The 22114-nt window shown below is 47.0% G+C and overlaps 1 protein-coding gene across 6 annotated transcripts in view; it reads right to left on the bottom strand.

The window, feature by feature from the left end:
• Positions 1 to 11849: 11849 nt before the first annotated feature.
• The window catches only part of LOC122552177 (adhesion G protein-coupled receptor E2-like), a 70225-nt gene continuing 59960 nt past the window's right edge, over positions 11850 to 22114 (bottom strand). For all 6 annotated transcript variants that reach the window (XM_043694737.1, XM_043694740.1, XM_043694738.1 and 3 more), the window contains 6 exons: positions 20122 to 20342; positions 19552 to 19618; positions 17188 to 17279; positions 13910 to 14078; positions 13450 to 13539; positions 11850 to 12849 (listed from right to left, as the gene is read on the bottom strand). In XM_043694737.1, the coding sequence (XP_043550672.1) occupies positions 12817 to 12849; positions 13450 to 13539; positions 13910 to 14078; positions 17188 to 17279; positions 19552 to 19618; positions 20122 to 20342 (672 nt within the window). In that variant the 3' untranslated portion in view covers positions 11850 to 12816. The remainder of the gene's footprint in view (positions 12850 to 13449; positions 13540 to 13909; positions 14079 to 17187; positions 17280 to 19551; positions 19619 to 20121; positions 20343 to 22114) is intronic.

Here is a 22114-nt window from a genome sequence, read left to right as displayed (position 1 = left end):
ACCATTCCCCTCAGGTGTGACATGGTCACCCTGAGGATTAAACCCCCACCAAGTTGTCTCTCATTACACTCACTTATTCTTCAAAGAGAGACAGATTGGCGATGGTCTGACCTGAGGGTTACCATGACACAGGGGATCGGAAAAGTTCCGAAGCAGTCTCTCTCTATTGAGAGACAACCTTTTTAAGACTGTGGTAGCTTTAGTTTTTGCTTCAATAATTCCATCGTTAATTTGTTTGCTTTAATTTTTATAATTACTGTGTGATTATAGACATTTAGAATATATTACTTTATTTACAATTGAGTTTGAGGCAATTCAATGTTACAGAAATGTGTGGCTTAATTGTGTTTCGTAATATCTCTTGTTTGCTTTAAAATTGAGTATCTTTCAAAATTAAAAACTGATAATTTGCTGATTTTCACCCTGTTTATCTCAGGTTTAAGGGTTCTAGATTTGTTCCTGTTTTTGTTTTGTTAACACCATTCTTTGCAACAACCTACGGTTTTTAAATCAACAACAGAGGTCCTTTAATCCCAGAAACTGGATATGACTTGATTAGGGAAGAAACATAGAATGTTGGCCTTTATTTCAAAGGGAATGGAATTGAAAAATGTGGAGCTTTTGCGAAAACTCTCCCAGGCACGAGTTAGAGCCCAGACGGAATACAGTGTGAAGGTCTGGGTCCCTTATCGAAGGAAATATATTCTTGCATTGGAAGCAGCCCAGAGAAGGTTCACTATGCTCATACAGGGATGGAGGGAATGTCTTATGAGGAGAGGTTGAGTAGATTGGGCTGTTACTCATTGGAATGGAGAAGAATGAGAGATGACCTTCTGGGACTTTGACAGGTTAGATGTGGAATGTCTCCCCCTTGTGGGAGACTCTAGAACAGTCTGAGAATAAGAAGGCACCCATATCAGACAAAGTTAAAAATCACACAACACCAGGTTATAGTCCAACAGGTATAATTGGAAGCACTAGCTTTCGGAGCACCGCTCCTTCATCAGGTGATAGTGGAGGACACAATTCTAAGGCGCAGAATTTATAGCAAAACTTTACAGTGTGATGTAACTGAAATTATACATTGAAAAATACCTTGATTGTTGAGTCTTTCATCAGTTTGAATACCATGATAGTTTCACTTCTTACATGTGTAAATCACAAAACCTTTTTTTAAAAGTTGCATTCTCAGGTTCGCTGTAATAATTGGTGTTAGCTAGACAATATGTTGAAGGTGTTAGCCCCCTGTGTTCTCTGTCTATGCCATGATGTTTAGATTGATTCTAATCTAAAAAGTGAGAAAACAGAGTTTTACATGAATTCATGCAGTTTTTGAGCAAAGTACAATATAACTCTGCAAGTACAAATTCACCCCACAAAATATATGTGTGCACATGGGTCTTTGTCTGTGTGTGTGTGTATGTGTGTGTGTATGTGTCTGGGTTGGGGGTTGTGAGTGTGAGAGAGAGTGTATATGTGTGCGTAGTGAGTGTAGAGTATCTTAAGTCTGTGAGTGTGGGAATGTGTGTGCATGTCTGGGGTGGGGGGTTGTGAGTCTCTGTGAGAGAGAGTATATATGTGTGTGCATGAGTGTAGAGTGGTCTAAGTCTCCAAATCATATCAGACAAAGATGAGGAGGAATTTCATCTCTCAGTGGGTTGTGAATCTGTGGAATTCTTGACCGCAGCGGGCTGTTGAAGTTGAGTCATTAAGTATATTCAAGGCTGAGACAGAGAGATTTTTAATCAGTGAAAGGGATCAAGGGCGAAGCTACAAAAAAGTTGTATAATGGGCACTGGTTGTTGAGTGCCTAATGGATACATGTTGACATCCGTGCCATGAAGTTGCACGAGATTTGTTTTATGTAGAATGAGGCTTTGTTATATGATTTTGTTGCTTCAGATCACCCTTTACCTCTGCAAGTGGTAATAGTTTGTTGACCCTGGTTGAGACAATTATTGCCTTGTGAACACTGAATCCCTCAGCACACCAACAGACTCTGTTCAATATGATGTAGGATGCATGATTTAAATCTACAGGTTATTCTGCTATAACGCGTGTTTCATTAGTGCGAATTCACTATAATGCAATTGACAAATTGGGTACATGGTTTCTAAAGTGTGAATTTTTAAAATGTGTGTTGGCTGTAACGCGATTACATCACCAACACTATAAACGCTGTTTCTAAAGCATGATTTTTCTAGAACACAGGTTTGCACAAGAATGCTACAATTGCATTGCAAAAGAACTATCTGTATCTTAATATCATTTGCTTTTGAGTTTGCGTTTTGAGATTGGAACTAGTGGGTTTTCTGTGAGTCTGAAGGAGGTTTAATGATTAATTTGTAAGTAATTCTGTCGCCATGATTTATTTTAAAACACAGACTTCCTGAAGAGGCATGAGATTTTATATGTAGGGAGAGTTTAACGGGCAAGCAGAACTTTCAAATACAAGATTCTGGAATGTTTTTGGGAGTGACCTTGGAATAAACTTGTTTCACTTTGGCACAGGGTTCTTATCTGAAGTTAAAAGTGTAAAGCAATTATTCCTGAGAAAGGGAGAAGATGGCTTAGAATTGTAAAGATGAATTAGTGTGAGGAGTTCAGTAAGATTTTCAGACCAGAAGTGTTCCTGAAGAATATATTTGAAGCTGAGAAAGTTCAAGCTCAGTTGTATGAAGATTCCAAGCAGGGGCTATCAGATTCTTAAGACTGGGAATTAGTTAAATTAAGCCCTGTAAGAGTGATATAAAAGGAATTCTCCTTGGTAGAATGGGGTGCTTTTTGGGGTTAATAGGTAGAACAAATAGTAAACTGATTTTTGGAAAGATGTGGAGACAACAGGGTGGTGGCAATGGAAGATTTTAATTTTCCCAAAATTGATTGGGATACACAATGTCAGAGGTCTGGATGGGGCAGAATCTGTAAGGATCATTCAGGAAAGCTTTCTAGAGTAATATGTCAATAGTCCAACTAGGGAAGGGGCCATATTGGACCTGGTGTTGGGGAATGAGTCAGGCCAAGTGGTAGAAGTTGCAGTGGGGGATTTCTTTGGGAATAGTGACCACAATTCTGTAAGTTTTAGAATAGTCATTGACAAAGATGAGAGTGCTCCTTCGGGAAGAGTACTAAACTGGGCCAAGGCCAATTATGTCAAAATTCGGCAGGAGCTGAGGAATGTAGATTGGGGCAGCTATCTGAAGGGGATGTGGGAGGCTTTCAAAGATAGGTTGAAGATAGTGCAGGATAGTCATGTTCCTTTGAAAGCAAGAAATAGGAAAGGCAAGATTTGTGAACCGTGGATGACAGGAGTAATTGTGCGACTAGCCAAGAGGAAAAGGGAAGTGTATATAAGGTCCAGGCAGAGAAGAACAGAATGGGTCTTGGAGGAATATCGGGAGAGGAGGACCAATCTTCAACGAGGAATCAAGCGGGCTAAAACGGGTCATGAAATAACTTTAGCGAGCAGAATTAAGAAGAATCCCAAGGCCGTTTATTCATATACAAGAGGCAAGAGGGTAACTAAAGAAAGGGAAGGTCCACTCAAGGGTAATGAAGGAAGGTTGTGTGGCCAACCTGAGAAAATGGGTGAGATTCTCAATGATTACTTTGCTTCAGTGTTCACTGAGGAGAGGGAGATGATGAATCTTGAGATTAGAAATAGAACTTTGTTTACTCTGGATCATGTTGACATAAGGAGGGAGGATGTGAAGGGTCGACTGCAGGATATTAAGGTGGACAGATCTATCCCAGGTTGCTGAAGGAGGCGAGAGAGGAAATAGCTGGAGCCCTGACAGAGATCTTTGTGGCATCCTTAAACACAGGTGAGGTGCCGGAGGACTGGAGGGTTGCTCATGTTGTCCCCCTGTACAGGAAGGGTAGTTGGGATATTCCGGGCAACTACAGACCAGTGAGCCTGACGTTGGTGATGGGGAAGTTGCTGGAGAAGGTACTGAAGGATAGGATCTATTTATATTTGGAAAAGAATGGGCTTATCAGTGATAGGCAACATGGTTTTGTGTGGGAGAGATTGTACCTTACCAGCTTAATAGAGTTCTTTGAGGAAGTGACCAAGTTGATAGATGAAGGAAGGGCTGTTGATGTCATATACATGGACCTTAGTAAGGTTCCCCAGGGTAAACTAATGGAGAAAGTGAAGTCACATGGTGTGCAGGGTGTTCTAGCTAGGTGGATAAAGAACTGGTTGAACAACAGGAGACAGAGAGTAGCAGTTGAAGGGAGTTTCTTGAAATGGAGAAAGGTGACCAGTGGTGTTCCACAGGGGTCAGTGCTGGGGCCATTGTTGTTTGTAATATATGTAAATGATCTGGAAGAGGGCACTGTTGGTAAGATCAGCAAGTTTGTAGATGACACAAAGATTGGTGGGGTAGCAGAAAGCATAGGGGACTTTCAGTGAATACAGGAGAATATAGATAGACTGGAGAGTTGGACGGAAAAATGGCAGATGGAATTCAATCTGGGCAAATGTGAGGTGATGCATTTTGGAAGGTCAAATTCTATTGTCAACTATATTGTAAATGGAAGATCCTCGGGTAAAGCTGATGGGCAGAGAGATCTGGGAGTGCAGGTCCATTGTACCCTGAAGGTTGCTGCACAGGTGGATAGAGTGGTCAAGAAGGCATATAGTATGCTTGCCTTCAGCGGACAGGGTATTGGGTATAACGGCTGGCAGGTCATGTTAAAATTGTACAAGACATTGGTTCGGCCGCATTTAGAATACTGTGTACAGTTCTGGTCACCACATTACCAAAAAGAACGCAGACGCTTTGGAGAGGGTGCAGAGAAGGTTTACGAGGATGTTGCCTGATATGGAAGGTGCTAGCTATGAAGAGAGGTTGAGTAAGTTTTCATTAGAAAAAAGGAGATTGAGGGGGACCTGATTGAGGTCTACAAAATCTTGAAGGGTATAGACAGGGTGGATAGAGATAAGCCTCTTCCCAGGGTGAGGGATTCAATAACGAGAGGTCATGTGTTCATGGTGAGAGGTGAAAAGTTTAAGGGGGATACATGCGGCAAGTACTTTACACAGAGGTGGTAGGTGCCTGGAACGCGTTGCCAGCAGAGGTGGGAGAGGCAAGCACAGTAGATTCATTTAAGGTGTGTCTGGACAGATGCATGAGTAGGCGGGGAGCAGAGGGATACAGATCCTTAGGAATTGGGCGATAGGTTTAGACAGTGGATTTGGATCGGCACAGGCTTGGAGGGCCGAAGGGCTTGTTCCTGGGCTGTACGTTTTCTTTTCTCTTTGTTATTTAATGGGATTATGTATGTTATCGTGTGTTTTGAATTGTTTAATCATATGTTACATGCAAGCAATTTGATCTGTTTTATCGAAACTTTATGCAATAACCTTCTGTGTGATTGTGTGGGAGAAAGATCTGCTACCCTTTCCCCCACAGCATGGCCACATAAAAAAATCACACAGAAGCAGGTCTGCGAACCCACAGAGATCAAGGCTGCCAACACACAGAGAACATACCCACAATGCCCCAGTCTTGGCCAAACAGGCTAACATAGAAGCCAGACATGGCCAAGCTACTCCCAGAACAGAGAATACACTTCCCAACAGCCTTCACAGTGAGCTCTCAGCCCAGCTTAGCACCGTGGTCCCAGTACCCTTCGGGCAGGTCCCTTTCCCACTGAAACCGATAGTGCGTAAACAAAGAGGCAGACCGAGAGACCCCGGAAAACTTCGCTCCCAGGAGGAACATAATGGACACACCTGAAAGCCAGGAGAAGGAATATTTACACATATTCTCGCGGATGGGAAATCCAGCGAAGAATCCTCTCACACACTCACGGAGACGCTTGGAATCTCCTGTATCATTTGGATACAGAACTGGCTCAAAGGTAGAAGACAGAGGGTGGTGGTGGAGGGTTGTTTTTCAGACTGGAGGCCTGTGACCAGTGGAGTGCCACAAGGATCGGTGCTGGGTCCACTGCTTTTTGTCATCTATGGAGATGATTTGGATGTGAGCATAAGAGGTATAGTTAGTGAGTTTGCAGATGACGCCAAAATTGGAGGTGTAGTGGACAGCGAAAAGGGTTACCTCAGATTACAATGGGCTCTTGAGCAGATGGCCAATGAGCTGAGGAGTGACAGATGGAGTTTAATTTAGATAAATGTGAGATGCTGCATTTTGGGAAAGCAAATCTTAGCAGTACTCAATGGTAAGGTCCTGGGGAGTCTTGAACAAAGAGACCTTTGAGTGCAGGTTTGTGGCTCCTTGAATGTGGAGTCTCAGGTAGATGGTTGCAGGTAGTAGTGGGTGGAAAGTGAAGAAGGCATTGGGAGGCCATGTTGCGGCTATACAGGACATTGGTTAGGCCACTGTTGGAATATTGTGTGCAATTCTGGTCTCCTTCCTATCGGAAAGATGTTGTGAAGCTTGAAAGGGTTCAGAAAAGATTTAGAAGGACGTTGCCAGCGTTGGAGAATTTGAGCTACATGGAGAGGCTGAACAGGCTGGGGCTGTTTTCCCTGGAGCGTCGGAGGCTGAGGGGTGACCTTCTAGAGGTTTATATAATCATGAGGGGCATGGATAGGATAAATAGACAAAGTCTTTTCCCTGGGGTCGGGGAGTCCAGAACTAGAGGGCATAGGTTTAGGGTGAGAGGGGAAAGATATAAAAGAGACTTAAGGGGCAACTTTTTCACGCAGAGGGTGGTACGTGTATGGAATGAGCTGCTAGAGGAAGTGGTGGAGGCTGGTACAATTGCAGCATTTAAAAGGCATCTTGATGGGTATGTGAACAGGAAGGGTTTGGAGGGATATGGTGTTTGCAGGTGGGACTAGATTGGGTTAGGATATCTGGTTGGCATGGGCGAGTTGGACCAAAGGGTCAGTTTCCATGCTGTACATCTCTATGACTCTAATCACAAAGGAATTGTTACTGCCGGACGCTTGATTAACTTCCATTCAGTTGATTCTTGTTTCAATCCCTTTCCAATTGTCACCATTGTAATGTAACTGCTTTACAATGATCACTGTTGTGTTGCCCCCCTATAAAGCATGTCTGCACCTTCTGTTCTGGGAAGGCCATTCTGGCCATCTGTGCAGAGAGTCAGTTCTGTGTCAGCCGGGTCGATTTCTCTTCCACAATATCATCACCTCAGCTTAAAATTACTACCTGATCTGATTTGTTCAGGACAAGTGGAAAAGTAAGAACCAGTGGCCATGCTATAATAAAGAACACTTCAGGCCAAAGTCCTCTTCATTTATTTGTTTTTATTTACAAAGAAACCTGGCAGTATGAAGAAACCACAACGTGAAAGAGTTGCGACCGAGTGCAAAATGCAGCAGTTAAAACAAAATACACCTGTCACCGGGAAAAGATTGCTAAAACGCTCCTTCGTACACAGTTAATCCCCCGCTCATCACTCGACTCTGGGGGGTGGGGGTTGGGGGGGGAGGGGTCATGTGCACAAGACAAAAATACGGCCAGCCTTTTTGGAAGCAAAGTCTTCCTGAAAAGTAAACATTTGAAACAACACCAAGGAAATGAGGCTACAGCTCACCAAAGGAATGTTCGCTTCTCAGGACCAGCGACGGCAGGAGGGAGGGGGCTGGGGAATGGGATGGGGCGCATGTTGGGCTGGTCCAGTCCACTCAGGGTGGCACGCCCAGGATTGGCTCAGTGGACAACCATCCCCCACTGGATGTCAATCGGTTCAATGAGTGTCGCCCCCTTTCCCTCATGACCAGCAGTGCGTCAAACGCCTTGAATGGCCAATCCGCGTTCCTCCTCTCGACTTCAGAAGCAGTTACTCTTTTTATTCTCCATGGGATAGCTCATTTCTAACCTGCAGGAAGTAAAACGCTGTGAAACATTCCCTGTTCCTGCCTGGTTGTGGGGGATGAAGTTAAACTGACCCATTCCGTGTGGCAAAGCTCAAAGTGGTGAACATTTCGAAACATTTAGAAACTCCAGAATATAAATATCAATCAGTAACAGAACAGCGTTTGGGTTTGTCTTCATAAATAGCATTGTCGTTTCTAAAAATATTCATAATTTTCCCTACATCTCTGCCGCAAACTCCCTGAGCAATCCCACCATGAAATCAGCACACAGCTCTTCTCCCTCTTCAGCTCTTGCCTTGGTTTTAACTCCAGCACTCAGTCCCACACAGCAGCCACTTTTCAATCACTGAAGCTCCGTCCAAACTGAACAAACAGCAGGAATAGACCATTCAGCCCCTCGAGTCTAACCCGCTGCTCAATAAGATCATGGCTAATTGGCTTGGAACCTCGAATCCTGACTTCATAAGAATCCTTTCTTCAGGGGAACCGCGATTATCGGAACGTCACGGGTGGGGAGGATTTTGTTCGGATAATCGAACGTTCGGATAATACAGTTTACCCAAGCATCGGGACCTTGAGATCTTGGTTGGATAATCTGAAATTCAGATGATCGACTTTCGGAAAATCGAGGTTCCTCTGTCCGTCTGATCCCATTGCCAGGCACTGGGATAGGTCCTGGCATTGCCAGTGACCTGCTGAGGATGGAGAATCGGATTGACTGATGGAGCCAAATTATCAAAATAAGGAGGACGCCCCTCCCGCGGTGCCTGGACCAATCTGAATGTGCTGTGGTCAGGGTAACGTTCCCATCGTACTGGCACTGAAACATCCACAATAATGATGGACTAGGACAAGGAGTGGTCTTTTGCCACTTGGCTCTCTCTCTCTGTCTCCGAACAATGCAGAGAAGGGTCCAAGGCCTAACAGTAGCCCCGTCTGCCCACTCCGGTTCATTGCAGCTCCTGAAAGGAATTGCGGTCACCGCACTCCAGAGTCTTGGAGAATGTCTACTGGAGTAGGCCATTCTTTATCCAAGGGTTGGGTTATGGACTTCGATTGGATTGGTCCATAATTATGGGTGAAATGATCTGCTATCGCCCCCTGCAGGATTGATGACCAGGTGACCCTCCCGCACTCAATGCCTACCACAGGCCCTTGGAAAGACTTAAAGGCTGGGGTTCAACCTCTTTGGCCACAATACACACTCACGTTCCACAGCTAACAACTCCTGGCATGGGACTTGAACCCAGATCTTTGGGCCTGCAGTAGGGTGCTCCCACTGCACCTCAACAATCTCCAGTTGATCTCCACGTCTATGTCATACATCGACCAACAAACTCCCCTCAGCAGTCCCAGCTCTGTCTCAAACTCCACTCTGCACGTGCCCCGCCTTATTTCAAACGTTAGTGATCTTTTCCCCATAACACCCACTGAAACAACCTACCCTCAACAGTTTCTGCAATCGACTCCACACCCCAACACCTCCATATCACTCCTACTGCAAAATCACATGTTCGAGATTCCCAGAGCCTCACTCGACCAACACCCACCATGGATTGTCTCTAGCCTCTTCGTCAGTATGTAGAGCGATCCCAGACTGAGTGACAGTGTGGGACTCTTCCTGTATTACTGTATAACGGTGCGGTACACCCTCAGTATTGACCCTCCGACAGTGCGGCACTCCCTCAGTAGTGACCATCTGACAGTGCAGCACTCCCTCAGCACTGACCCTCTGACAGTGCAGCACTCCCTCAGCACTGACCCTCTGACAGTGCGACACTCCCTCAGTACTGAACCTCTGACAGTGCAGCACTCCCTCAGCACTGACACTCTGACAGCATGGCACTCCCTCAGTACTGACCTCCTGACAGCATGGCACTCCCTCAGCACTGACCCTCTGACAGTGCAGCACTCCCTCAGCACTGAACCTCTGACCGTGCGGCACTCCCCCCGTACTGAACCTCTGACAGTTGCAGCACTCCCTCACCACTGACCCTCTGACAGATGGCCACCCCTCAGTACTGACCTCCTGACAGCATGGCACTCCCTCAGCACTGACCCTCTGACAGTGCAGCACTCCCTCAGCACTGACCCTCTGACATGTTGGCACACCCACAGCACTGACCCTCTGACAGTGCAGCACTCCCTCAGTACTTGACCCTCTGACAGTGCAGTGTTCCCTCAGTACTTGACCCTCTGACAGTGCAGTGTTCCCTCAGTACTGACCCCCTGACAGTGCGGCACTCCCTCAGTACTGACCCCCTGACAGTGCGGCACTCCCTCAGCACTGACCTTCTGACAATGCAGCACTCCCTCAGCACTGACCCCCTGACAGTGCAGCACTCCCTCAGCACTGACCGTCTGACAGTGCAGCACTCCCGCAGTACTGACCCCCGCCAGTGCAGCACTCCCTCAGCACTGACCCTCTGACAGTGCAGCACTCCCTCAGTACTGACCCTCTGACAGTGTGGCACTCCCTCAGCACTCTCCCTCTGACAGTGCGGCACTCCCTCAGCACTGACTCTCTGACAGTGCGGCACTCCCTCAGCGCTCGCCCTCTGACATTGAGACACTCCCTCAGTATTGACCCTCTGACCGTGCAGCACTTCTTCAGCACTCGCCCTCTGACAGTGCAGCACTCCCTCAGCACTCGCCCTCTGACAGTGCGGCACTCCCTCAGTGCTGACCCTCTGATCGTCTTTAATGACTTGTACTGTAACAACACAGAGATTGTTGAACACAATCTCGCTGTAGATTGCTGAGCTGTTAAAGCATTAGTCCATTCCGGCGGCTGGCCTGTGAAGTTCAGAGGAATGAGGGGATTCTCATCGAAACCTGGATCATTCTGACAGGACTAGACAGGGTAGATGCAGGAAGGATGTTCCCCATGAGCAGGGAGTCCAGTACCAGGAGGCTCTAAGGATAGCAGTGGGCCATTTTGGACTGAGATGAGGAGAAATGTCTTCACACCGAGTGGGGAGCTTGTGGAATTCACGGCCACAGCAAGCAATGGAGACCAAAGCACGGAATGTTTCCAAGAAGGACTTAGATACCGTTCATTGGGCTAAAGGGATCAGAGGGAATGGGAGGAGAAAGTGGGAAGAGGGGATGAGCCATGATCATATGGAGTGGTGAAGCAGGCTGGAAGGGTTGAGTGGCCTCCTCCACCCCCTGATTTTCCATGTTTCTGTGTGGGAATACTGAGGGATGCCAATAGCTCGTGTTGAATTCCCGTAATGGCTGAGGTCATCATGAAGAGTCTGCTTTCAGAACCTTCCTTGAGAGCTGTTTGCCCTCAGTGTGAACACACCCCACCAGCTGTCTCTTTCTGACTGAGAGGAGCCTACGGGCATTCTGGGGAGATGCACGATTGGAACAGTGAGATTTTTACACACTCGCACACACACACACACACACACTTAGACGCACACACACACGCGTGCACACTCACTTTATTGTAACAGGGCCACTAGTAGTAAAGCCAGGATGGATGGGTATCCTGGCCAAGGGATGGTGCTGTCTCCATTCCCTCCCCAGTTGAAACTTTATTGCTGGAACAGCACAGCAGGTCAGGCAGCATCCAGGGAACAGGAGATTCGACGTTTCGGGCACAGGCCGAAGGGCCTGAAGAAGGGCCTGTGCCCGAAACGTCGAATCTCCTGTTCCCTGGATGCTGCCTGACCTGCTGTGCTGTTCCAGCAATAAAGTTTCAACTTTGATCTCCAGCATCTGCAGACCTCACTTTCTCCTCCATTCCCTCCCCACCCCACCCCACCCCATGCCACGCGGTTCAAGTGTCACTTTGCTAACCTCCAGCTTGGGTTCTCAACCTGCCAATGCATTAGTGAAGGTACCTGTGCCCGGGTTTGAACAGGCGGTACAGAGGGGCCAAGCCCTGTGCTAACCACCTTGTCACACCATCCAATGGTGCCAATGACTGTAGACGGTGAACTCTAGGTTGGTGCCCGGCCCCCCCCACTTACATGTCAAATGATCAGGATGCAAATTGTACGGCGCAAGTCCAAAAGCCAAACAAAAAAAAAAGAGCTTTATGGAAACAAATAAACCTGAAGGCACTTCCTCAGCCAATATCGAAAAGCTCACGAAGCAAATGAAAGGGTTTGATTGGGTTTGAAAACCTCAGGCTATACCCTGCCTGGCCCTGGCACCAGACTCAGCTGGTACAGGATTTGCCAAGCTTCCAGCGAGCTGGGTTGGCACTGATTCCGTGATTCCCCAGCTGATTTCAGGCTCAATTCCAAAGGTGCACTGCAGCGAAATCGGGAAACTGAAGAGACTTGGCTTGAGTCGAACCCAGGGTAGATTTTTTTCCTCTCGGTGTGGGGCCCTGTCTGATTTCATAGCCCGCACCACAATCGTGCCCAGGATCAGACAGAGCTCTGCTTTTGGCAAAACTTCCTTCACCCAACAACGCTCCTGAAATCCATGGTGTGACGGATCAGTGGGACAATTATCGTTGGGGCAATTGGAGTGCGAACGAGATTGAAGATACCCCCCACCAGGCACATTTCACATGCGACCTTTAACACAGCAGCCCAGGGGACAAAAAGCCCTTTCACTACCTGGGAGATCCATTTGATCCCAGGTGCTCAAGGGGAGAAGATGGTGTATAACCACCACAGCATCATTATTGTGCACTGATGCCCAAATCCTCAGAGTTGTACAAGCCCATTGCGAAAGATGCTCATGGAAGCAAATGCACCCAAGTGGGTGAGAACATTTTGGAATTTAGGAATGGCACCCCCCCACCCCCCCATCCCAAACTCCATTGGACTCTCTTCCATTGAAAGTTCGTACCGCGTTGAAACAGAGAGGCTGTGGGAAAACTGGGGCAGCAGGAGTGGGACAAGTCAGACGCTGTCAGTTCCAGGCAGAGTCAGTCAGTGCAATGTCTCTCTCTCTCACTGTCTCTCGATTGCACCAAAGTAAGCAGCTGTCCTGCTAGCTCAGTGTGCGACCACGTGTTCTCCCCATCACATTCCTGTTTCGTTCGTGCTTTTCAAACCCTGGAAGAGAAGGAGGTGAGTTACTTCAAACTGCTGAGCCATTTTTGAATCCACTTGGGTGACACCGGTCATAATGTCACAGGGCGAGGAATCCCTGGCTAATGCTCCAGGGTCAGAGGTTCAAGCTCCCTTGTGATTTGTAAACAATTAAAAACATTGAGAATTGAAAACTACTTTCAGTAATGGTGACCATGTCAACTTCCTTCCGTTCACCCACAGGATGTGATGTCACTGGCTGGGCCCTGCATTTATTACCCATCCCCAGTAGCCCCTTGAGAAGGTGGTAGTGAGCTTCGTTCTTGAACCGCTGCAGTCCATTTTGTGGAGTTAGACCTATAGCTATGTGGGGGACTCTTTAATAGCCCAGCAAGACTTTTTAACCTCATGCTGGTTGAGGACAGAGTGGAAAATTCGCACATTCAGCACTCAATCAACACTGCACTGAGAGTGTCCCTTTAAGCCGTATCCACAGGGACAAGATTATGGCCAGGAGTACGGCCCGGTCAGTATGCGGAGACGTGCTGTCTGGTGGACAGCGTATCAGCAGACGTGGGTCCCTCCTCCCTGACCTGTCGGGTCTGATATCAAACATATACCTACCTGGGTGGAAAAGGTTGAAAACTCAGAGTATTTAGATGCTTTCTTCATTTGGCAAACTCTGATGAAGGCCTTGCTGTATTCATCCCTCACCTGCAAGACAACAGGAACATGGAGTTTGTACTGGAGATGGAGAGAGCAGAGAGAGAGAGAGAGAGAGAGAGTGCAGTGGAGAGAGCAAGTACAATGGAGGGAGTGAGCACTCGATCCAAGGCCATCCTACAACAGCCCAGTCACTATCCCAGGATGGTCCGGGGCATGTCTGGGACAGGAAGAGACAGTGTGTGTCTCCTCTATATCCTCTTCACAGAATTCGGCGGGGACTCCGGCAAGTTATAGAAAAGGGGCCGGCACTATTTTGTGTTTGGTCGTTTGGATGTGAAGGGTTAATTCCGCACTGGGAGAAGATAACAGTCCGAGTGGGGGAGGTAACGTGTTCCCTCCAGTGGGTTCGGCCTCATACCTGCTTGTTGAAGAGACAGTGCAGGATGAAGATGAATGCTCCTTGCAGGCTATTGATGACAGTGAAGATGTAGGCCATGACAATGGTGTTCTCCTGGAAATGCAGCATTCCGAATATCCAGGTACATCCCAGGAGGCAGAGCTGAGCGATGGCCGTGAACGTGAAGGCCCTGAGGAGAAACAGGGGAACATGGAATGAGTAGGTCACGGATATTCTCTCTCACCCACGTGAAGGGAACACTTTGGGAACACTCCTGCTGGGAATCAATGTCCTGGAACTCTGACCCAAATAAATGTTGATCTCGCTGTCTGGGCACCTTCTCTGCAGCCGTGACACTGTATTCCTCTCTCTGTTCTATTACCCGAACACACTTTATTTGGTATGATCTGCCCGTTACTGCCCGCAAAACAAAACTTTTCACTGTCCCTCGGTACATGTGGCAACAATAAATCAATTCATATTGAAAATGTAATGATGGGACGCGCGTGTTGCTGAGAAATCCCACATTGATTGACCATCCTTAACTGCCCTATGAGGAGAGTGAGCCACCCTCTAGAAAACCCAATCACTCGGTAGGCCGGTTCAGAGGGTCGTTACAAATGATCCACTCGAGGCTGAGTCTGGAGTCACTTGTAGGCCAGACCGTGTACAGACAGCAGGTATTCTTCCCGAATGGATAACGATGAACAAGCCTGTCTTTTATTTCAAATCGACAGTTACGTTCCTCATAAACCTCCTTTTCTTCTTCAAACAATATGTCGGCTTTACTTCCTGATCTGACTTTAAAATCCTGAGGCAGTGGCAGGATTTGAACTCATGTCACTGCTCATTACAACAGCCTATCGCTGAATAGTTAGTGCCCTTCCATAACTGCTCCTGTTGCAGTCGTAGGAGCACGGCTGACAAACAGACTCCAGCACTTCAAGACGGAGACCCATCACCACCTCTAATGGTAAGTATTGGTGGGGAAGGCAGGTATGTCATTGTTCCTTCACTGTCTGTGGGTCATAACCTTGGAGCTCTCTCTCGAACAGCACTGTACATCCATTGACAATCAAAGGACAGCAGCAGTCATAGAGTCATAGAGAGGTACAGCACGGAAACAGACCCTTTGGTCCAACTCATCCATGCCAACCAGATCTCAGAATCTAATCTTGTCCCATTTTTCAGGGCCTCTAAACCCTTGAGTTTCTGTATGTTTCAAATACATCCCCCTTCATCCTTCTAAACTCCATCAAGTATACACTGAGACTCCTCATGCCTCTACTCTTCCTGCATGACCTCACACTTTCCCACAATGCCCTCCATCTGCCACTTCTTTTCCTACTCTGCTGACCTGTCCAAATCCTTCTGCAGCTTCCCCCCCCCCCCCCGCCCCCACTCCTCAATACCACCTATCCCTCTGTTCAGCTTTGTACCATCTGCAAACTGCAAAATGTTGGCCATAACACAACTAATATCATTGACACATTCATAACGATGGACCGAGTCATATTGTTAATGTTTAACCTGCTATTATTTGTTGAAATGTGAACCTTTTTCTGACCAGGTACGGACAGTGGGTTACCCATTCTCTGAGGCCTAGTAGTTAGGCCTCACAGCCCCAAGCCACAGTCTCATTCCTTACCTTTATAATCGACGTTATTCTCAGCATGGAAGTAATGCTACACCTCTACAAATCATGGGTTTTTCTGAGCACCTTATTTAAGGAAGAATTTTGAAGCCCCGGTGAGATTTCCCAAAGGATAGCAGGAATGAGGGATTTGAGATACAAGGAAAGATTAGAGAAATTGGGCCTATTCTCCTTGGAGTGAAGGAGATGAGGAGATGACCATATTGAGGTGTTCGATGTTATGAACAACCTCGACAGGGTAAAGAAGGATATTCTGTTTCCATGAGTTGGTGTGTCAGTAACTAGGGCTCACTGTCTGCAAGGGAGCTAGGAGTGAGATAAGGAGAAACCTCTTTACTCAGAGAGTTGTTAGGATTTGGGCTGCGCTGCCTGGGAAGAGTGGAGGAAGGGGATTCCACAGGAGCTTTCCAAAGAGTGTGGGATCAGTATTTGAAAGGGATTAATTTGGAGGGTTACGGAGATAGGGCTGGAGAATGGGACTAGCTAGTATCGACATGATGAGTCGAATGGTCTCTTTCTGTCCTGCAAAATTCAATGATTCTAGTTTGGATTTATTTGGGAAAAACTTTGAAATGATTACAGTGTTTCGGAGAAAAGGTATGATTGCCCTGGAGTGGGGTGCAGAGGTTCCCTGGGATGGAGCATTTCAGCAACGGACAGAGGCTGGATAAGCTCGGGTTGTTTTCTTTGGAACAGAGAAGGTTGAGGGGGGGGACCTGATAGAGAAGTGTGTAAGATTATGGAGGGGCATGGACAGTGGGGCGGAGGGGCAGAGTTAGCAGCTGTTCCCCTGAGTGGAAGGATCAGTAAAGTGTGCAGAAAAAGATTTACAAAGATGTTACCAAGACTGGAGGGTTTGAATTATAAGCCTGGCCAGGCTGGGATTCTTTTCCTCAGAGGCCGAGGGGTGACCTTATAGAAGTTCATAAAATCATGAGGGTCATGGATAGGGTAAATAGACGAGATCTTTTCCCCAGGATTGGGGAGTCCAAAACAAGACAGCATAGGTTTAAGTTGAGAGGGGAAAGATTTAAAAGGGACCTTTTTCACACAGAGTGTGGTGTGTGTATGGAATGAGCTTCCAGGAGGCTGGTAAAATTACATTTAAAAGGCATCTGGATGGGTACATGAAAGGAAGGGTTTTGAGGGATATGTACTAAATGTTGGTTCAGTTTTGGAAACCTGGTTAGTATGGACTGGTTGAACAAAGGGCCTGTTTCCATGCTGTATAACTCTATGACTAGAGGTATAGAGGGGATTTGAGGAGAATCCTTTCCACCCAGATGGTGGGTGTGAATCTGGAATTCACTCTCTGGGAGGTGGGAACATTAAAAATTCTTGGATGAGCACTTGAAGTGTCGTATCATTCAAGGCTATGGGCCTAGTGTGGGGACGGCGGACTGGTGAAGGTAGTAGTGTAGCTTTTGGCAGCACAGACTTGATGGGCCGAAGGGCCTCTGTACCATATGATTTGATAATAACAGCAAGATCCATAATGGTAAGTATGTGTGACAGATTCGTGGACTGATCATTTCAAGAGATTTAAACTGGAAGTGTAGCCTGCTGAGCTACAGGTGAAGACAATGAATATGAAGACAAAAGCCTGAATCCATTTCCCATTCATTAAACAAGGCCGTCTCCTCACCTGACTTTCTTCAACTCGCTCATATCGGGATTAAGGCTGGAAAACTTATTGACGAGCCGCATTACGGTAAGGATAAAGAATCCTGCGTTAACCTGCGTGGGAAAGGGAGAACACTTTGATCAAGATAAACACGGTGGATGCAGGAGCAGGTCAGAGGCTGGGAATCCTGCATCGAGTAACACACCTCCTGAAACAAACTTCTCCTCAATAGGAAATAGGAACAGGAGCAAGCCATTCAGCCCATCAAATCAAGAATTTAGAACAGAATCATTACATTGGGATAATCTGGTGGGTTTGTGGATATGTTTAGTTATTCTACAATCTTTTCTCTTTTGTTTGTGTCTCATTCAATAGAATCATAGCTGATCTGACATTCCTCACATCCGCTTTCCTGCCCTTTCCTCTTAATCCTTGATCCCCCTGACTGATTGAGAAATGGAATGCTCCCCACTTGCCTGGATGGGTGCAGCTCCAAAATGTGATGATGCTGCTCCTTTAACAAGGTTATGTTGTCCTTGTGTTTTTTTTTTCACAGGGGCCATAACTGCAGAGTTACCGCGACGTCTGGCTCGGATGGGTTTTAGGGCCAATTTGATTATAGCTAACAGATACTGCCTCAGGAAAAAGGCTTTCAAATTTTTAAAAAACCCACTTGTACAATGAAAGTGGAGTGGCCAGTTCTCCACTCCAGCTCAGCTTTAACTCTGGTTCAGTTTGGTTTTAGCAAGCAGTCAGTTTTGAGGCTGCTGGACCAAGAAACAGCTCCATGGAAGAAGATGTTCCGTGCTGAATCGCGCTGCCATCTCACTCTCCCCTGGAAGACCCTGGGTTTAATTTTACCTGTTTTTGCCGAGGGATTGTTGCAGGAATTTGGAACAGAATCATTACATTGGGATAATCTGGTGGGTTTGTGGATAAGTTCAGTTATTCTACAATCTTTTCTCTTTTGTTTGTGTCTCATTCGGTAATCCTGTAAATAAATTCTGTTTAGTTTAAAACTAGGTGGTTTGAGCAGCTGCATCCCTCCTGGGGTATCTGCATCAGACCTGCTCAGAACAATTCGCAAAGTTGACATCTGGTTTACTATCTTGAAATATTTTGAGGGGGGTCTGGCCTGGTCCGTAACACACTCAAGGAGCTCAATCACCATCCAGGACAAAGCCGTCTGTTTGATTGAAAACACATCACAAATGCTCACCCACTCCACCACGGACACTCAGCAGCAGCAGAGTGCACTATCTCCAAGATGCACTGCAGAAATTTACCAAAGATCCTCAGACAGCACCTTCCAAACCCACAATCACTTCCATCTAGAAGGACAAGGGCAGCAGATACATGGGAACACCACCCCCTGCAAGTTCCCCTCCAAGCCACTCCCCATCCCAATTTGGAAACATATCGCTGTTGCATTAGTGTTGCTGGGTCAAAATTCTGGAATTCCCTCCTACAGAGTATTGTGGGCCTTCAGGGTGGGCATTGCTTGAAGAGACATGACAATTCTCACAGTCCGGTCACTGAACCTGCACTCTCGGCAGGTTCACTCCTGATGAGGCTCACTCCTGTTGAAGGTTTTATGCTCGAAACGTCGACTCTCCTGCTCCTCGGATGCTGCCTGACTGGCTGTGCTTTTCCAGCACCACACTCTTTGACTCTGACTCTCCAGCATCTGCAGTGCTCACTTCCTCCTGCACTCTCAGCTCCCTTTCTCTCCCAGCACTCCACCCCCTATTGCATAAATCCTGCCCCCTTCATACTTCCCTTCAGCTCTGATGAAGATTCATCGAGACTCAAAACATTAGCTTGCTCTCTCTCTCTCTCTCTCTCCCATTGGCTGCTGCCTGACCTGCTGTGACCTCCAGCATTTTTTGTTAGTTTGTCTCAACTTGGGTGGAAGTGAAAGCATCAGATCGGGGCGTTGATCACAGACTTGGAGGAGGAACCTTACTCTGAGGATACTCTCTGCTGTCCTCATTGGGTGAGGAGAGCATCTTAGCGTGGCTCTGTGAACTATCTTTCTCCCTCGGGATCCATTTGAAATTTGTTTAAGGTGTCGGATGTTTGCCAACACAGTCGGGCCTGCTCCCAGGATAATTTGGAGCTCATCGTGTTGACCATTGGAGCCCCCACGGTGCCACAGGGAAGGGTTTTTGATCTTGCGTGGTAGTGAGGTGGGGAAAACAGTGAGGGAACAACTGATATAGACCCCCCGGTCAGATGGTGAATATCTTGGAGGGAGATGTGAGATGTTGGCTTGCCCTTTGAGGTGATAGAGGTGGCGGGGTTTGGGATAGAGGCGTCGAGAAGAACCATGAATCCAGACAGAAACTTTTGATTCTTGTGTGTTTATTTTAACGGAAGACTTACCAGAATAATGACACAGACCGGAGCGATGAAAGCCCACAAAAAGCCTGTCTCCAGACTCAACCAGCAACTGGAAGAGAAAATTGAGAACGTTTTTGTTACTTACATTCCCACTCTCCGCTACCAAGCATGAAGGGCCCCCAGTCTATAGATGTTAGCCCATTCCCCAGTTACTCTACTCAAATGGCCGTCCCTCCTCATATTCTCCCATGGGGTGTGTCGTTGACTGCCCAGCTCGATTCTGCCCTCGATGTGGGGACCCATCAGGAACAGGAGCCTGGTATTTTGTCTCGGGCCTCTCTGGGTTGGAAATGCAGGAGTGGTTTGGAGTCAATCTCCCCTCTCCCTGTCCATTCATCAGGAAGGTTAGGATAACATGTATTGTGAACTTTTTACATATGGAAAGGCTCCAGGGGCCGAATGGCCTGTTCCAGTTCACATGTTCCTCATGAGTGATGAGGTAAAGGTGGAAATCAGTAAAGGCTAATCCCACCTCAAGAGCAAACTCAACTGTAAGAGTTCCGACAGTGAGAATTCAAAGTGTTGTTCAGTCAGTGTAAAGTCCATACTTACTATTTGTCTGTCCCGTATCCTTCAGAGTACACAGCGGCTGAGATGGTGACCACCAGCAGGGGAAAGCCGTAGCCAAACAGGCACATGTACCTCAGGCGCATGCTGTTTGCATTGAACACCTTCACCACCATGAGGTAGAGCTGGATACCTTCCAGGAGCATCCAAGAGAAACAGGCCAGGAACAGGTAATGCAGGAGTCCAGCGATGACAGCACAACTGGTCTGAAAGGGACACACAGGGCTCATTCACTTTGTGAATACATTGGGAGCAAGGGGCGTGGTTTGTGTTGGAGGGTTCAAGGGACAAAGTAAATTGAAGCCAACTAGAATGGCAGATGGAGGTCAGTCCAGGTACTGCATTTGGTCCATCAATTAGGGATACGACTTACATCATTAATGGTCAGGCCTCAGGTAGTGTTGGAGAGCAGGGGGGGCCTAGTGGTGCAGGTACATAACTCTTTGAAGTTTGTGTCACATGTCAACAGGCTGGTTAAAAAGGCATTTGGCACATTTGCCTTCCTTGGTCAGTCCTTTGACTATTGGGAGAAAGTGAGGATTGCAGATGCTGGAGAGTCAGAGTTGAAGAGTGTGATGCTGGAAAAGCACAGCCGGTCAGGCAGCATCCGAGGTACAGGAGAATGGATGTTTTGAGCATAAGCTCTTAATCAGGACGACAGGAGTTGAGACGTTATGTTGAGGTTGTACAGTGAGGCCTCTGCTGCAGTAAGTGTCCAGTTCTGTTATCTCTGCTGTAGGAAGGGTTGGCGAGGGTTCCGAAGAGATTTACCAGGATGTTGCTGGGTATGGAAGGTTTCAGTTATAAAGAAAGGCTGGATAGGCTGGGACTTTTTATTCAGTGAAGTGTAGGAGGGTGAGAGGTGACCTGATTGAAGTTTATAAAATAATGAGGGGGTATAGCTAGGGTTAATGGGAATTGTCTTTTCCCTAAGATGGGGGAGTTCGAGCAGAGGGACCACATGTTTAAGGTGAGAGAAGAGAGATTTGAAAAAAGGCACGAGATGGAAATGTTTCACACAGAGGCTGGTTGGCATGTGTGGAATGAACTTTCCGAGGAAGGGTCGTATCGAAGGGTCTGTTTACGTGCTGGATAACTCTCTGACTCTATAGGAAGAGAACCTAGTGTGTGTGTCAAGAAGTTCCTCATGTGTACGGACGCTGGGTGCAGGAATGCCTTGGTCAGCGTTTCTGCTCCTATTCCCTGGATAAAGAATAATCCAAACAGGGCTCCTGATCCCACCAGCCTGCACTGGATATATGAGGGCATGGTTAAGGCTAAATGGATTAGATTGGGTAGCAGAATGCAAGAAACGTTAGTGATGAGATCAGGGTCAAAGGTCAGAAATGGGATTAGGAGTGGGCCAGACCTCTCCTTGATTATTCATTATGGCCAAAACTTCTATCGTCACACACACCTTCCCACACTGCCCCTGGATCCCTGCATTATTTTCATATCCATAAATACATTGTGCTATCTCTTGAACATATCCAGAAGTTGAGCGTTTCTTTGAGGTTCGGGATTCCAAGAGTTTATAACTCTGAAGGAAGAAATTTCTCCTCATCTGAACTCAAAATGGGGGACCCTTTACTCTGAGAGAGTGACTCTTTAATCGAGCTTCCTCAGCCAGGGGAGATACTTTCCTCAGCATCTACCCCATCAGGTCCATTAAGAGTTTTATGTGCTTCAGTGAGATTAACTCTTGTTCTGCTGCACTCCAGGCAATACAGCTGTGGTCTTCTCAATCTTTGTGACAGGAACAAGTCTAGGAAACATCTGTTGTACTCATTCCCTTCCCAGGTAAGTTAGCACAGCTGCCTCACATCACCAGGAACCTGGTTCAATTCCAACCTCAGCTGAGTGTCTGTGTAGAGTTTGCACATTCTCCCTGTATCTGCGTGGGTTTCCTCTGGGTGCTGTTGTTTTCTTCCACAGTCCAAAGCTGTGCAGGGTAGGTGGGTTAGCCATGTGAGGTTAT

This window comes from Chiloscyllium plagiosum, chromosome 8 (assembly GCF_004010195.1).
Source record: "Chiloscyllium plagiosum isolate BGI_BamShark_2017 chromosome 8, ASM401019v2, whole genome shotgun sequence".
In the NCBI taxonomy this organism is placed as follows: domain Eukaryota; kingdom Metazoa; phylum Chordata; class Chondrichthyes; order Orectolobiformes; family Hemiscylliidae; genus Chiloscyllium; species Chiloscyllium plagiosum.
Note: the sequence above shows the minus strand (reverse complement) of the source record. Positions and strands in the feature narration are given on the sequence as shown.